The sequence below is a fragment of the Anabas testudineus genome, chromosome 11 (genome assembly GCF_900324465.2).
Source record: "Anabas testudineus chromosome 11, fAnaTes1.2, whole genome shotgun sequence".
NCBI lineage: Eukaryota > Metazoa > Chordata > Actinopteri > Anabantiformes > Anabantidae > Anabas > Anabas testudineus.
In genome coordinates, this window is record NC_046620.1 from 13134020 (window position 1) to 13150619 (window position 16600).

A 16600-nucleotide genomic window follows, 5' to 3' on the forward strand; every position below is an offset into this window, starting at 1 on the left:
TATAAAATAAAAATAAATGAATTATGTTGTAGTAGTAGTAACTGTAGTAACACCTGCTGTGAAGAATAGTTTGATTATAGCTTATATGTGATCATCACAGTAAAATGTTATTTACCTTGTTATTGGAGTTATTAAACCAATGTAATGTTGAAAATAGTGGCGTGTTATCCAAATTGATCACAATATGAACACCAACGTCACTCAAACAAGTAATATCTGCATAGCTTCAGAGCTTCTGGCATGGATCATAACCTTTAACCTCCTAGAAATGGCAAACCAAAGGAGAACTTGTACAAACCGAATCACTCGATTTGTTTTATTTGGAACAATGTGTCATTGTGAGTGGGCTTTAAACCCACAAACACCACTCCAGCTGAATTCAGCAACTTTTAGAACAGACGTCTCTGTCTCTCCTTCTTAAACCACAATCGGCAGCTGCCCTTGAGTAAGTTATTAACCCCAGAGCATGTACTACTCTACACACCACTTCTGGTCTGGACAGTACCTTTCTCCAACTTTCTGAATGAAATGATTATGCAAATTCATGTGTGTATTCACAGTCACAATACCTAATTAGAGTATACATTTTAAACCGAGATTAAACATAGAAAGTGGCGGAAAATTTGTATCATTGGTTTTCAGAAAAGTGGGAATGGGCGACAGAATTCATAAAGTTGGTCTGAATAAAACTGTAACCTCAAAAGTTAACAGTATTCAGACTTCAATTATTAAATTCTCTTCTCTTGTTTCTCATCTTTGCCATCCCTACTATAAGTTTCACTAGTCCAGGGATCTTTAATGACTAAGAGCTCTCAGAGGATTAAAAAGTGACCCTCTCAGCAGTGTTGGTTGATACAGTGTGGCACTGTGCCCTGCCATGGGAACGGACAGCTATTTGCTTAAATCTGCAACATAAAAGCTTGTGGTGTATAGTGACTGTTAAAGAATGTCCTATTTGTTCTTCTCCTGGCCTGTTTAAGTGATAAAAGTGTCATTATTTAGCGTCCGAAGCAGAGGAGAGAGTGCAAATAAGACTGCATGACCCTCTGTCAAGAGCCAGAAGCTCATTAAAGGCCTCCGGGAGGACACCATCCCAATGGGCGCAGACCTCCAGCTTCCTCTCGGCCTATTTAAGCCGCTCTTCTAACTGACTAAAGTCAGAAATAGGCTCAATTTAGAAATCGAAGGGGACATGAAGGATGTCGCGCTGTGAGATGACATAGACGACTTATTAAATCAGCAGGAAGGCCCTTGGAGTTGCGCCAAATAGGATCTCACCCCGTCGCGCTCTGACCGGACCTGGAGAAGTTTGGATTTACTTGTTGAGATGTTCCCCTGGTTTTAGACTGACTCGAGGCTTTGATTGGTGTCCGTTTACGCGTTTGGCTGAATACTGGGACTATAAAAGCCGAATATTCCCTGTGAGACCTCAGTTGGGGACAAGATATGGAGATGCAAGACCGCTTGGTAGACTCGACTTTGATCAGTTTTGTCAGTGACATGAACTTGATGGACTTTCCACAAAAGTACGCTTTAAGACCAAAGAGGCAGGTGGAAAACAGCACACCCGCTCCTAACAACCAGTTGCATTTGAACGACTCGCCGTGGAGCCGGGATTTGGAAAACGACTTGCGCGCGGCCGAGCTGCGCACCGGGCGTCTGATGGGCGCACCGACGTACTACAGCTGCGGGGGGTACGGTCACACCAAGTCCAAACGGAGGAGGATCATCACCGTGGTCCAAAGACAGGCGGCCAATGTGCGGGAGAGGAAAAGGATGTTTAGCCTGAACGAAGCGTTTGATGAACTGCGGAGGAAAGTTCCCACATTCGCCTATGAGAAGAGGCTGTCGCGTATCGAGACGCTCCGCCTGGCCATCGTCTACATCTCCTTCATGACGGACCTGCTGGAGAACACCTGAGACAGACAGAGCTATTTGAACCCTTTGACATGGAGAGTGGACTACTCCCAGGATTGCAAAGACACAATGAATGATGTGACACTTAATATTTATCATATTTACCCAGGTCCTATAACTGTGCAAGCTTTTAAAATATATTCGAGACTAAGAACCTAAAGATCTACGTTTCAGAATCAAATGTTAGAAAATACATTAGTGGAATATAAATTATTAGAAATAAGCAGACTTAACTGCTCCTCCAAATATTTTTATTGTAAAATGACTGTAAAATGTGGCTTATTGTTGTCTAAAAACGTATTCTTTTCCTTTTATTACAACTAAGAAGAAGAGTTTAGGATTATATATCATGTTCGAATATTATCCTGAATTAATTTATTTACTGAACTGAACTGAAACTGCCCATTGATGAAATTTCCTTCTCATTGTCCACTGAACACAGCTTTCAACACAACATGTAAGCTACAGTCTATATGAACACTTTTAAGGAGAATGCTTTGTGAGACTGGAGCTGCAGGTGTGGTTTTCAGCACCCTGGAGAGCGACAGAGGTGTTCGCCTCACCTGCTCAGTCACACACGCTGGACAGATGTGGCGACACTGGCAGCCTGGAGTTTTCTCCAAACGACAGAATGGGAGCAAACAAGACGGATTTATTTATTGGAAATGAACGCTGTCATGTGCTAATGGGTCGGATTTTAATTGCAAATCCTCACTGCATGACGCTGAATATTATCTTTGGCACTAAGGTGTAAATTGAGGCAGAGATATGATGAGAGGCAGGAGAAGGAAGTAGGGAGGTGGACTGAGTGATGGATTCCCAGGCATGGTCTCCCAGTTCCAGACTGAAGGATGGAGCACCAGGCCTGAAGGGCCCTTGTGGCTGTGACTCTTTAAGAACAAGAGACCAGAACGAGCCTGCAGTGCCCCTTCTCTAATGTCATATTGTCTCGTCTGAGATGAGGCCTCCCGGTGGGTATATCACACCCAGACCGCCTCCAAAAGTAGTCAGATTTAGTTTCAGCCACACGTAGAGGTATTTCTGCCGGGTTTTAATATCAGGCCACATAGCTGGGTGGCCATGTGTGCATGTTTAGACTCCGTTTGAGCGACCGGCTCTCTGGTTGTCTCCTCAATCCATCTTTATCACTTCCAGTGTTTGCATTGCATCCAGTCGTACACCGCCTTCAGCGACCCCGCTGTGAGCAGGGATCCGCCCTGAGAGCTCCCTGGAACGGCTCTTCTTTTAAACCTGAGCCGCTGGTGTCGAGATCCCTGTGGGGGTCAGACCCGTTTAAGCACATACCTCAACGAGGGCCTGCTGACGGGAAAATAAACACCTCGGTCTGCTTATACTTGCAGAGATCTCCTGCTGCGAGATCCGCCTGTGTTTCAGTAGGTCTGATATTTTTCACCACCGCCACCGCTTCCATCTCAGGAACCGTCTAGACCTACTAGAGACTTGCTCAGTGCACCTATAGGGAGACATGAGACCTACAACAGACAACAGGCTTGAGATTTCTTTCTTAGAACATGAAAAATGCAAAAGCGAGGGATTTGCAAAATGATGTTTAAGTTGGCAGTTGTATTTTATTTTTACATGCAATTTCTTGCCAAAGTTCATTTGATGGAGTTTCAATAAAGATCCTGCACAAATCTGCACATACGATTCAACAGCACCGCCCCACTACAAGTCTTGCGTAAAGTTATAATCATTTAATAATATTATAGCTAGTCCTCTCCTTCTAAGTGTTATGTTACAATTCCAAACTCCACCCAATCACAGAGCGCCCCAAAATCCTCCTGCCCGCTCTTATAAGAGCCTCTGTTCGTCCCAGTCTGGCAGCCAACTCAAACTCTCAGTGGCGCACAAGATTTACCGTAATACCAGCCCCCTCCCCAGTGCATGCTACACTTCTCAGTACCTGTGTTGTTTGTTGACGTTTTCAACAGTTCAGGGGACTTGTGGCAGATTTTTAGACCGGTCTTACAGACCACAGATTTTTTTTTTTTCTCTCTCTTCTTGGAAAAGACGATGCGGGAAGAGGATTCCTCCCTAATGGACAGCGCGGGGAACAGCGAGGAGGAGACCGACCGTCAGCTCCCGCGCCGAGGTGCGAGGAAGCGGCGGGCGACACGGAGGACTTTGGATGATGAGGAGGAGGGAGACGTGAAAAGTCCGAGTCCTGGGAAGAAGAAATGCGCAAAGAGCTGCGATGGTGGAAGCGGCAGCGAGGCCAGCAGCAGCCCCGCGCCCTCCTTGGAAGATATGCACCAGCAGCGCGTGATGGCCAACATCCGCGAGCGGCAACGGACACAATCTCTGAACGAGGCATTCACGTCGTTACGTAAGATCATCCCAACTCTCCCGTCGGACAAACTCAGCAAAATCCAGACGCTGAAGCTGGCGGCGCGGTACATCGACTTCCTGTGCCAAGTTCTGCAGAGTGACGAGTTGGACGCGCGGGGAACCAGCTGCAGCTACGTGGCGCACGAGCGCCTGAGCTACGCGTTCTCGGTCTGGAGGATGGGGGGCGCCTGGTCCTTGTCCACTGCGTCCCACTAGCGGGACAGACGAGGACGAGACATTACGGTAAGCGGAGCTTTCGCTTTTCACCCTGTGCGGCCAGAAACCGTTTCCAAAGCGTCCACATGCGCATTTACGCACCGCACCCACATGAAAAACGAGTTACAGTTGCATGATGGATCATTTGATATACAAACCTCATTCACAATACTTGAAGCCTCTTTTATTTTTGTTATAATAAGGATGTTTTGCACAAAATGTTTAGTTAACACATATTTGTAAAGCACCCACCAATATGAAAATGTGACATTTTCTTAACTCCACATTCTTGTGACATGAAGGTGGGGTTTAAAGTTTAGTGCTGCGTTTATGAGGCTTTCAACCAGGTTACATCACTGCAACAGTACATTAACAATAGGATACAATGTGAGTTCTGAACTTTAAATTTGTGTGAACTGATTTTTTTCTACTTAATCTAATGATTATTTCCTTCACAGATTATCCAGACAGAAAAAAACCAGTGGATCAGGCTGACCCTTCAGACGCACAGTACTGAAACAGGCCAAACACAGCTGAGACCCAGCCGCTGTGCTTCAGGCCTCAGAGGCAGGCTTTTCATATTTCCCATTGCATGGACTGTAATGTTTGCAAGGGAGCACTTAGGACAGACAGGACGGATATGAAGAAAGAAAGACCACTGCGACTATGAATGTTGTAAAAACAAAATGAGCTCTGAGGAACTGCTCTGTTTTGAAGAGATGAGAGGGAAGGAGGAACAGTTCATTCCACATGCCCAGTGACAATGTTTCACAGCAAATGAAGTATTTTGTATTTATTTTTCTACACAGGTTTGAAATTCCTTGTTCCTCTCAAAGTTATTTATTTTTGGGATATCTGAGAATGCTGAGTGGATCACAAGTCTTTCCATTTTGAGTTTTGTAAATATTTGCATCTATCTTGAATAAAAAATGAAAGTATTTCATACATTTCAAACTGTCTGGATATATTTATTATAGATCACAAACTGCAAGCATACAATCTGAGGATGAATGATAAACTGGTTGATTTCAAAACAATCAACTGATGAGGGACGTTACATTGACACATGTTACTTGAAATACCTGAAATGTCACAGGAACACACACATTCCCATAGTCTCAGGACTTTAGTTCAGTGCAGGTTTATTTTAATTGGTTGTTGCTAAATCCCCAGTTAACCCAACCACAGTGGAGGAGGGCAAAGGAAAACATTTCATACTCATGGCTTATTCTGTAGTGATTTCTTAAGCTTGGGGATCTGGGAAAGCCATAATTAGCCGGTGGTCTGTTTGAACAGAGTGAATGTGGACCTGTGGGAGGCATGCATGATATTCCCAGATGTCCTCCAAGACACAGGTCAGCATGGGAGTCTCCCACAGGTGCTGCAGCAGCTACCCCCAAAATTTTGACAGATTAAAGGGGCAGATACAGACTAAATGCAGACTTGTAATTACATGTCACTAGAGTTCTGATGTAAAAGAACAAGTTCTCCAGATATAAATAGGCATATAAAATATCAAAGTGAGAGTCATAATTGCAATACATTAGGGAAAACTAAACAATCCTAGAAAGTACATGTGGTGTTTAACTTGAAACTGGCTTCACTCTGTTGAATTTTAATGCAGTTTATATGGTTTTTAAATGTTTCCAAAATGTTCCAAATAATTTTCGAAATCTCTCTCTTGACTCTTGGTGTTTGTATCTTTCACAGATTAAGTTGAACTGGAATGAAGACAAATTCACGCTGTGCCACAAAAACTCACTTTTTTACTGAAATGTAAAATTGTGACAATGTATGGACGTCAACATTGGTATAAACATCGGTCCTTTCTTAGTTAGACGCCCTTGGATCACACCTGCAGAAAATAAATCCGCACAAGCAAAGTGAAAATAGACCATTCACTTACTAATTTAAGCCTTTTCATCTAAAAACATCTCAACAGATAAACTATATGTATGTAAGAACAATAATAAAGTAAAGAATAATACATCCTAATTGTCAGTAAACGTCCTGCAGTGAATACAAATAATAAAATACAGAAAATCACTATTATAGAGTGGAATACTGTAAATAATTTAAAGAAATCACCTTTGCGGAGGTACTGCACAGTTTATAATCTAAGTATTCAGATTATCCAGTTACAAACTAGAATAGATTCCACAAGTCTCCATCCAATTTTTTGAGGGACAATTACAGGAGTGTTGCTCTGTTTTTGCATCACATGTTACGTGTGGAAGGTAAAACCATCAGCTTTGACCCAAGGCCCTGACCAGCCACTGGGGGGAATCGATTCCCACCCTTAGATCACCGTGGCCGTGTTATCTTAAACTTGAGGCTGTTGCTCTGACATGGAGGAATGTCACCTCTGAGGATTCAAAAAACACACACTCACATGCACAAACACACACATTTAGGTTAGACACACATAATTTCTCACGCCTACCAAACAGGGAAATACATTCCACTGAGAGCGAGAGAGAGCGAGAGAAACAGGGGGAAGAGGACTCCTGCAACTTGGCTCCTGACCCCCTTTGATGTTTGAAGGTAATGGGACGGCCGCTTGTTATCAGTGTGAAGGCATCTGGCTCTCTGGATTTAAGGGTGCTATGATTTATAGACTCTTTGATCAGTGACACTCACACTCAAGCACACTCTCTCCTGTTCATTAATCACAGTTTATATCTCCTTGCTTTGGGCTTGCAGTCCTTAAACTCATCAAAAAGTCAGAAGCATGGGCCTGGAGGAGCAAAAATATATTTTTAAGTATTTTTCAATGACACTATTTTCACATTACAGCTTATTTTGTTGTTTAAACACTCCAGTGGAGGACGAGACGTCTCTTTTTGACTTCTTTCAGCTTCATGTCTCCCTCAATTCCATCTCTCTCTAGAGTTTACCATTACAAGGTAACAAGCCCTGGTTTACTTTAACCCTCAACACCACTAAAAGACAAGGGGGGAGAGGAAGTCAGACTGAGACAGACACACACACACACATACACATACACACACACATATACAGCTAAAAGGCTAGATTTACAAGTCTGGTTTCCATTAGAGTTAATTATCTGTGTTTCATCTCGACCTGAAGAAGTTTGTGAGTGTTTGTGCAAGCATGTGTTGATTATGATTTTGTTTATAAAGGTTTCTGTGTGCACACTATTATTTGTGGTCGTCTGTTTGGGGCACATGCATCTCAAATTGGGTGACTTGATTTGAGATGCGTTTTCCAAACTGAAATGAAATGTTGCTGTGCGTATCACTCAAACCCCTTCACGTCCTCTCATCTCTAGTAGAGTAAACATGCTCTGTACAGAGCATGAACATGCTCTTGTTCTAGACAGAGGTTAGATGTGCTTTTGGTCTACAGTAACAATTACAGACTTTTCAATCAAATTGCAGAATCTAGTCCATACTCAACGTTACAACATCTTGGCCACTGCTGCATCAATTTTGACTATAACAATGTCCCTTATACCAAATAGCTGGAGTATCCCCTTTGTGCACAGACTGTGGTTGATCCGTTTGTATTTAACAGTCAGTTCATAGTCGATGTGTTGCACTTCAAAAAGATTAAAAAACAAAAGTAAGACAAGTATGAAGTTATAAAGGGAGAATTTAAAAGCTTGCTAGTCATTTGCAAGACTAATGATCTACAGAGTCTGGAGTCCTGTAAAAGCAGGAACAGAGTGACAGACAAGTGACAAAGAGGAAGTCGGGGAAGGTTCCTAATTGGCAGCCCAGTAAGCACTCTCGTGCACATACACATTCCCTGAGGTCGGTGCCAACACCACCCATCATTCTTGACCTGTGACATCTCCAGCTGACCCTGTCCCCTGACTACAGTGACCCCCAGCTGGACCACGAGCCTCTTTAGTCACCTCCACAAAGTGATCTTTCAGTTCACTAATACTTCTCAGACACGTGTGCAGATTAGAGCAGAGAGGTGTTTGGGGCAGGAAGAGAAAAACGCTCACCTCTACATTGCAGAGGTGAGTTTAGAAACGAGCAAGCTGATAAAGTGAGAAAAAGAGGAAGAGAATCCAAGGAAAAGAGGCAGGAAGAAGCATATATGAATCCTCTCAGTGCTCCTGCCCCAGGCTGTTTATCTTGCAGATTGAGTTAAGCGCAAACCCCTTATAACTCTCCACATACCAGACAATATCACAGTGGCCCTGCTTTACAAATGTAAACACAGTCGCTTTATCAAAGACCGGCACGACTCATTTAAACACTCAGACTCTTTCTCTTAACCTAATTTACCTCGCCCTATACAAAGTTTCTTTATTGAATTTAAGCTGTTTAAATCTCTAATTCTGGCTGAAAACAGGGAACTTTAAGAGGTCTGTCGATGAAGGTTGACAGGTTTTCTTCGTGTTTATCTTATAAAACCACACTGGTCCAATATCAAGCATAGATCTATGGAATATCAGTGTGGAAAAGCCCCAGGTCACACACAACACACCAAGTGTTATTTCCACTGAGAGAGGGCATTGTGTGGTTCAACACAGGACCATTCACAATGATGGGAGTGTGGTTTTCAGTGGGGAAATGTATGTTTCCTTGTTGTGTTAATAGTGGACATTATTGTTCTGACTCTGCTCAGAGATTCATCCGACACGCTCCTACACACACACACACACACACACACACACACACACACACACAGGGCGAGTGTTGCATCATCGTGTATTATATAAAGTTTCCAAGCTCGTCTCTGTTGAAAGCAATAGCCAGAGCACAGCAGTAGTTTACTGGTGTTCTGATGGGCCCTGTCACAGCAAACATGCACGCACATGCACATGCACACGCACACAAGGATGAAGTGAAGGATGGCTTGGCAGCAAGAATGATTCCAGCCTCACTGTTGGTCTAAGGGGAGTTGAGCTGGGAGAGAAATAGACGTTACAATCTGCAGCCTTCCCTCTGGTGTTCACTGTGGGGTGGTCTCTCTCTCTCTCTCTCTCTCTCTCCCTCGCGTTCTCCACCTTCTTTATTTTTCCCTCCTCAGTCCTTCTCTCGTTACTTTGAGGTGGTCTGTCTCAGTATTTCTGCCTCACTCTTTCTCCCCCTTTCCCGTCACAATTCTCCCTCTAGCTCTCATCTTCATTGTGCCCTCTTCTTTTATCCATTGTATAATCTCCCATGCTCTGCTCTGTATTTTCCCCCCTCTCATTTCCTCCTCTTTTTCAAACTCCTCTTTTTGTTTACCTCCGTGCACAAATACAAAAACAATCATCATACCTCACTATTTGCTCAGCGGCGTTTGCCAACAGTATGTGTGCAGCATTGAAGACTGTGAATGCACTTTAGGAAAGGAAGAAAACCTTGGTGAGACAAACAGAAGGGTGGCGGGACTGTAAGAAAACAAAGTCTTGCTGATACAGTGATAATTGCTGTCCAGTATATTGCTAACCCGTTATGAACACACTGAATAAATGTGTGTGTGCGTGTGTGTGTGTGTGTAAGCGAGAGAGAGAGAGGGAGAGAGCTTTACTTTGCAAATAGTTTTGTATTAGAAGATTATATTTGCTTTTCTCTGTGTCTTCCTTTCTTCTCTCTCTCAGAAGGTGTTGGTTGTGTGATTTTATAAGCCTGGCATTTGGTGTCAAATTAACCATGCACATGTTTTTTTCAGGTCCTATAAAACAGCCCTAAATGCCCCATAATTCTCCTTCCCTGGCCGCCTGGTAATAGTTAGTGCCAACTCACACTCACACTCACACACACACATTTGTGCATGGCAGTCAGTGCAAGACATTGACATAATGCATTCCCTGGCCCCCTACTGTAGGCCATGTTAATCTACTCTGTTTCAATTTCTAATTTATCATGTGTACTGCCTTTTACCCTAACCCTAAAACCTACTCTTAACCCCAAAATTGCTCTTCCTTCTCATTGTGTGGACCAGCTAAATAAAATGTCTTCAAATTGTAAAAAGTCAGCTGAGTCCAAAGATTAAAAATTCATGCTGGTCCTCACAATGACAGCCATACAAACAAACACACACAAACACAAACTGGAGTCATGGCACAACAGGAAAAGTGTAAAATAATGCTGCTCATTTTAATAAACATAGTTGTTTTGGGGACCAAAAGCACAGATAAAGATGCATGTTTGTGTGTTTGTGTGTGTGTTTCCAGCAAAATAGTAATGAATTGATAGCATAGATAGCATAGTAAAAAGCCTGGCGCCAGCATTGCAACAGGGCACATGAGTGTGTATGGGTGCATGTATTCATATGTGTGTGTGTGTGTGTGTGTGCATGGGAAAGTTATAAATACTTGGATCATCTGGAGTACATTAGGGGTACAGTGCTTAAGTGAACAGGTCCGCTACCTGCAGCCACAGAAACCTCAGAACAGACACTGCCAAGCCCCAAGTTGGATACACACACACACACACACACGAGCCTGAAGAGAGGAAAAGAGAGAAAATCAAGTAACGAAGGCAAAATCATTAAAAGTTAAACTGATCTAAGACAAAGCACTGAATAGAGATATCCACAATAACGCAGCTTGTCTGTAGCAACATGTGGAACACCACAGCTTTTAGACAAACAGGGGTTATTAGCAAAGGCGTCACATGGATAAATAATAAACTCCTCTATTAAATGCTGGTCTTAATCTAAAGGTAGAGGAAACATAATGTCTGAACACTGTTGTTTAGCTTAGAACTGACCACACACACTAACAGCACCTGCATGGACTAACACTTATTCTGTCTTTCTCATGAACACACAAACATGTAAGGAACCTTATGCACTAAAATAAAACATATCTCATTCACCCAAAGTCTGTAAAACCCCACATTTAGCTGTTAATCATTATTAACCTTTATCATTTAAACCCTTCTTCTTAAGGTTAATTTTTTTTTTTGCATCATGTATCTAGTGTGATGCAAACCTCTAGTAACCAGATAAAGAGCTGTTTGTAAAAAGGGAGGCTTAACCGCAACATACAAATGTTATCTGCAAAAAGTGGAAGTTGAAAGTGCTGCATCTTCATGGCAGTAAGGCCACCAAAATCAAGAGTGGGTGAAGGAAGTCGAGACCCTCCCCCCATAGCACATTTACGCACGCTGAAACCTGAGCTACAGGAAGTGGTCCTGCTCAGCATCATGTCAGGGCAGACAAATTATTCACCATTTGAAAAATGCACCTTTTTCTCCCCTCTTATACTTTCCTCCTCCCCGTGCACTCCCTTCTTGTCTTCTTCTCTGCATTTATTGTTTTCTTTGCAGACCCTCCAGAGAGGAACAGTCAAGGAGACAAAAAGCTCTGCTACCTGCGTTATCTCAAAATGAGCTGCGTTCAGATTCAAAATGAGCTGCTGCTGTGGTTGCACAGGCCCCCAAATTCCGGGAAATATTCTCCTGCAGTGTTCCCTGAAGACTTGTGGTATTCCTGCCCACAGTATCCCCACAATGCTTTTGTGGAATTTCCTAAATGGATGAAAAGCAGGTTTATTTGAACTCTTTTCAAGAGTGAAACATAGATCTTCGTTATCTCTACGTGACTGTATTATTTTACTGTAGAAACCCAACTGTGAAAAAGCTGAGACAGAGAATAAAAAGAACAACTTTTGGTGCTGGTTTTATGAGAAGAAGAAGAATGAACAAACAGTAAAACCACGCAGTTTAACAAAAAGTATACTCAGTAAAAAGTTCTACACAGGATGGTTGTTGTATTTTAGGAATGTGTACAGTATAATTTCCTAGAGTTGATGTATAAAATGATAAACTTAATGCAGGAATACTAGACTGGATTTACTTGCATTTTGTTGCTAGGTAAACTGAGGTGGGATTATGAAATGTAATAAAACTGATGCTTGCAAAGGGTTCAGTACGCGCATCATTCGTATAAATCACGTCATGCTCTTAGTAAATTTAGTTTTAAGCCTTTTAAATCTAATCAACATGGACTTTGACAGTGCTGTTCAAGTACAGCCCCTGCTTGTTCAACTGTCTTAAACATTTATTACAGATTGCATTCTGTTTAACAAATGTTTGTTTATATCTCCAGTGTTTCTAATTCTCAGAAATGTGTTTTCTTATAAAATAACAATCATTATATGTCATATCTGCATAATAATAATAATAATAGTAATGTGTCATATTTCTTTAGATGCATGTCAGCATTATTTCAGCAGCCCCCTGTTGTCATTGTTACTTTCAGCTTGTGACCTCTGTTTAGTTTAAAATGCTATATAAAAGCTATTAACTTAACTTAAACTCATATATCACAGTGCTGACTCACCAGTACTCTTCCAGAGCAGAGGACATCCAGCCTAATATAACCCAGCAGAGCAGGAGTACTTGTAAGTTGGTTGTGATTGTTTCATTCTCTCACTTTTATAATCCATTGCGGTCAGTGTGCAACATTCTTGGCACTTCGGTCCAGTGATGTAATTTTGGGATCTGCTATCTGTGCTGATGTGTCATGTGGCTTGTTGTCCTCACTTAGTGCGAAGTTAGTGTTTTTTACTGAGAAGTATGTTCCCCACAAGGACAGTGAACTATGAAACTCACATTGAGCATTTCTGAACGGCGGCAACTATAGGACCACAGAAACGCAGCAGTGGCCAAGAAAAATGACACGGTTGTTGAGCACCAAGGAAATGTCCACTCTCTTACTCCTGTCAAGACTGTGACTGTGTGGATTATGCTGAGGTCAGGGGGTAGAAGGTTGTGTTAAGTGGAGTTTGCAAGAACAGCACACTTTCCCCTCAGGCTAGTGGTCAAGGGACAATTGAGGGCACACACACACACACACACACACAATTTCATGCACGCAGTCACATACCCACAAATGGTTGATTCTGAAATAAACATCTTGCTCCATTAATACCCACAGTGCCTTGGGCTCCGTGGCCCTCTGGCCCACCCAAGTGACCCTTGTTACCGTGGTGATTAGATATTGGGAGCCCTCATCTGCAAACATTTAGCCAGTGTCACCCCAATCTACGTTGTGTCACCCTGCCACCACGGGCTCAGTGACAACACACACACACACACACACACACACACACATGCATATGGTGACAGACATTGTGCCACGTAAATACCAAATGTCACTGCTGTCAGGTGAAAAAAACGCACTGAAGGGGATTCTACCTAAAGTCTATCTAGTCTTTTCAATATTAACCACTAATCTAAGATGGATGTAAAACGTTTATAGTTCAGCTTGAGCTCTCAAATTACTCCAGCACCAAATCTACCACTTTTCCAGTCTATTAAACTCTCCAACCTCAGGTTTAGCTGGAGGATTTTATGCTTTCAGTTTTCGCAAAATCCTCACAAATCTAAATTTACATGAACCAGCCAGAAGTTAAGTTTGTTTAAAACCTAACGTTCAGGAAATGCCAGAATTTCAGCTGAAAACAAAGATGTACATCTATAAGTTAAATTTATATCACCATTAAATTACCATTGGCCATCACATTCCACTTCCTGACCTCTGAACTATGACACACCGGTCCTCCTCCTCCAGGCCAGACCATCATGGATACTATGCCTCAGGTCAGTCATGGGCTTACTAAACAGAGCAGGAGAGTCTGGAAACGACTAAAATAAATTTTGATTTGTTAAGCAACTTGGAGCAACTTGTTCCAACAAATGTACATACTGTACTTGCATATTATTTACATATTGTATGTCAAATCACAAATTCACCATAGTCACAAATATCAACAAGTACAACAGTTGTAATCTTTCATGTCTTTATTGAACACATCATTAAACATACAGAGTGATGGTGGAAAAGAAAAACTGTTTTGCAATAACTGGCTGAGCAGCTTTGGCAGCATTCGCCTCATGCAAGCGCTTCCTGTAGTCGTGGATTAGATCTGCTCAATGTCCAGGAGAAATTTTGGACCATTCTTTCTCACAAAACTGCTTGAACCCGGACATATTCTTAGGATGTGTGGAGTGAACTGCTCTCTTCACGTCACTCCACAGCATCTCTATTCGGCTGAGGTCTGGGCTTTGAGTGGGCCACAAATGTCCACGGTACCCTTTTCACTGTACACATAGTGTTGTGTTGTCCCAAAATACACTGCCCGTCCAAAGAAAAAGTCACCACTTGGATTTAACTAAGAAAATAGGTAGGAGCCTCCCACTGGATAATTACTGCATGGATGATTATGTTTCAACAGGCAACACGTTATTTAACCCTAACTGCTGCAATGATTAGCTTCTCATATCTTAAACAACCATGTCTGAAGACACATCCTGTGGTCGCGGAAAAGATGTTAATCTGTTTCAGAAGGGTCAAATTATTGGCATGAATCAAGCAAATAAAAGATCTAAGGAGACTGATGAAACTACTAGAACTGGGTTTTAGTTGGGGTTGCTGCAGTTGGTCAGGTCTAAGTTCAGCGACGTTATGTGTCCAAAGAATGAGGTCAGCTGACTACCTGAATAAAATGAATGAACAGGTTATTATCAATGGATTTTTTTTCTTCCCTGTTGACACGGGTATATTCCAAAATGACAATGCCAGGATTCAACTGGCTCATATTGTGAATGAGTGGTTCAGGGAGCATGACACATCACTTTCACACATGGATTGACCACCACAGAGTCCAGACCTCAACCTCATTGAGAAACTTTGTGATGTGCTGGAGAAGACTTTGTGACTTTGTTTTTTTAGTCATTTAGCAGATTATTTTGTCCAAAGCGACTTAAGTAAGGCAGCAGGACAACAACCTCAATGTAATGGAAATGCCGTGTTGACCTTATGAGAGCTGTTCAAACCAGACATTCTAACAATATGTCTGAACTGAAGCAGTTTGTTGAAGTTCATCCAGAACATTGTGCAGGTCTAATCTGCAGGTAGAGGAAACACTTGCTCGAGATTATTTCTGCCAAAGATGTTTTAAACAATAATTTAAAAATGTTTCAATTACTTCTCAACCATCACTCAGAATGTAAGTTCTGTGTGTTCAATAAAGACACAAAATATCATGATTGTTTGTGTATTGTTAGCTTAGAGGTTTTGTGTTTGTTGACATTTGTGATGTCGATGAAGATCAGATCATATTTACAACTGATTTATGCACAAAACCAGGAAATTGAAAATAGTTTTTCTTGTGGTTGTTTGTTTATTGGTCATCCTGATGAGGAGCAAAAATTATGATGTGATGCATGACACATCACAGTCTCAAGAGGCCTTAAGTCTGAATTCAGTCATATTGGTTTAGAGTTTAAAATATTCATTAGATTTAAAAAAAAATGGCAATCACAGTTTCTGGAGATGCTCCTTCAGCTCTCATAATCATTTTTATCATTTTGAAGGAACCATTAAATTTTACAGTGATTTGTGTATCTATAATTTGTACTCATTTAGATTTCTTTGAGACATTTCATATTACTTGTCTTCTGATTTTAAAATGGTTTGGCAGTGACATCTAGCGGTAATGATGCAACGCTGCAGGGAAGTAGTGTTTCTGCTGTGCCCAGACACACACACACACACAGTACATACAGTCTACAGCCACCACAAGTGGGACGTTTCGAGAAAGTGCATTTCATTTTGTCATTAGTTTGAAGAAACATGACAGGAAATGAAGTGTCCTTATTCTAAAAGAAATGTTCACATGCGGCAAATATCAGCAAGGCACTTTCATCTTATTTCCTATATTTAATATACTGCTTGTAAAAACACCAACTAGTTTGTTATGTGTGTTTTCAGTCTTATGTTATAACTTGTCTCTGTCTCTCAGTGTGTGTGTGTGTGTGTGTGTGTGTGTGTGTGTGTGTGTGTGTGTGTGTGTGTGTGTGTGTGTGAGACAGAGAGAATGACGGAGAGACTGATCTAGGAAGCAGTGAAAAGAGAAAGGTAGCTAGAGACACATGAGAGGGCAGAGGAGATCGGCTCTGTGTGCACCCAGTGAGGGCTCTTTCCACGTGGGGACAGGTATCAGTACACACAACAGCACTGAGATCACCTGTAGCTAGCAATCTTTTTTAGCCACTCTTTGTCTATTTATTTCCGTGCTGTCTTTGCCAGACAGTGTAAAGTATAGCTCAGGTTAATCAAGCTGCCACTCCGACAATAAATTATGCATTGTCACAACATTTGCAGGTGCCCACCACACAACCATGTGACCAGTCTGCTC

General features: G+C 42.0%; 2 protein-coding genes across 2 annotated transcripts; both read left to right on the top strand.

The window, feature by feature from the left end:
- The first annotated feature begins 1444 nt into the window (after window positions 1-1444).
- LOC113155311 (fer3-like protein) lies at window positions 1445-1920 on the top strand. Its single transcript, XM_026349941.1, has one exon. It carries the CDS (start codon window positions 1447-1449, stop codon window positions 1918-1920), a length of 474 nt encoding a protein of 157 aa, XP_026205726.1. The 5' UTR covers window positions 1445-1446.
- A 1782-nt stretch (window positions 1921-3702) lies between these two features.
- twist1a (twist family bHLH transcription factor 1a) lies at window positions 3703-5345 on the top strand. Its single transcript, XM_026348923.1, has 2 exons — window positions 3703-4509; window positions 4941-5345. Exon 1 carries the CDS (start codon window positions 3823-3825, stop codon window positions 4480-4482), a length of 660 nt encoding a protein of 219 aa, XP_026204708.1. The 5' UTR covers window positions 3703-3822; the 3' UTR covers window positions 4483-4509; window positions 4941-5345.
- Window positions 5346-16600: the final 11255 nt, after the last annotated feature.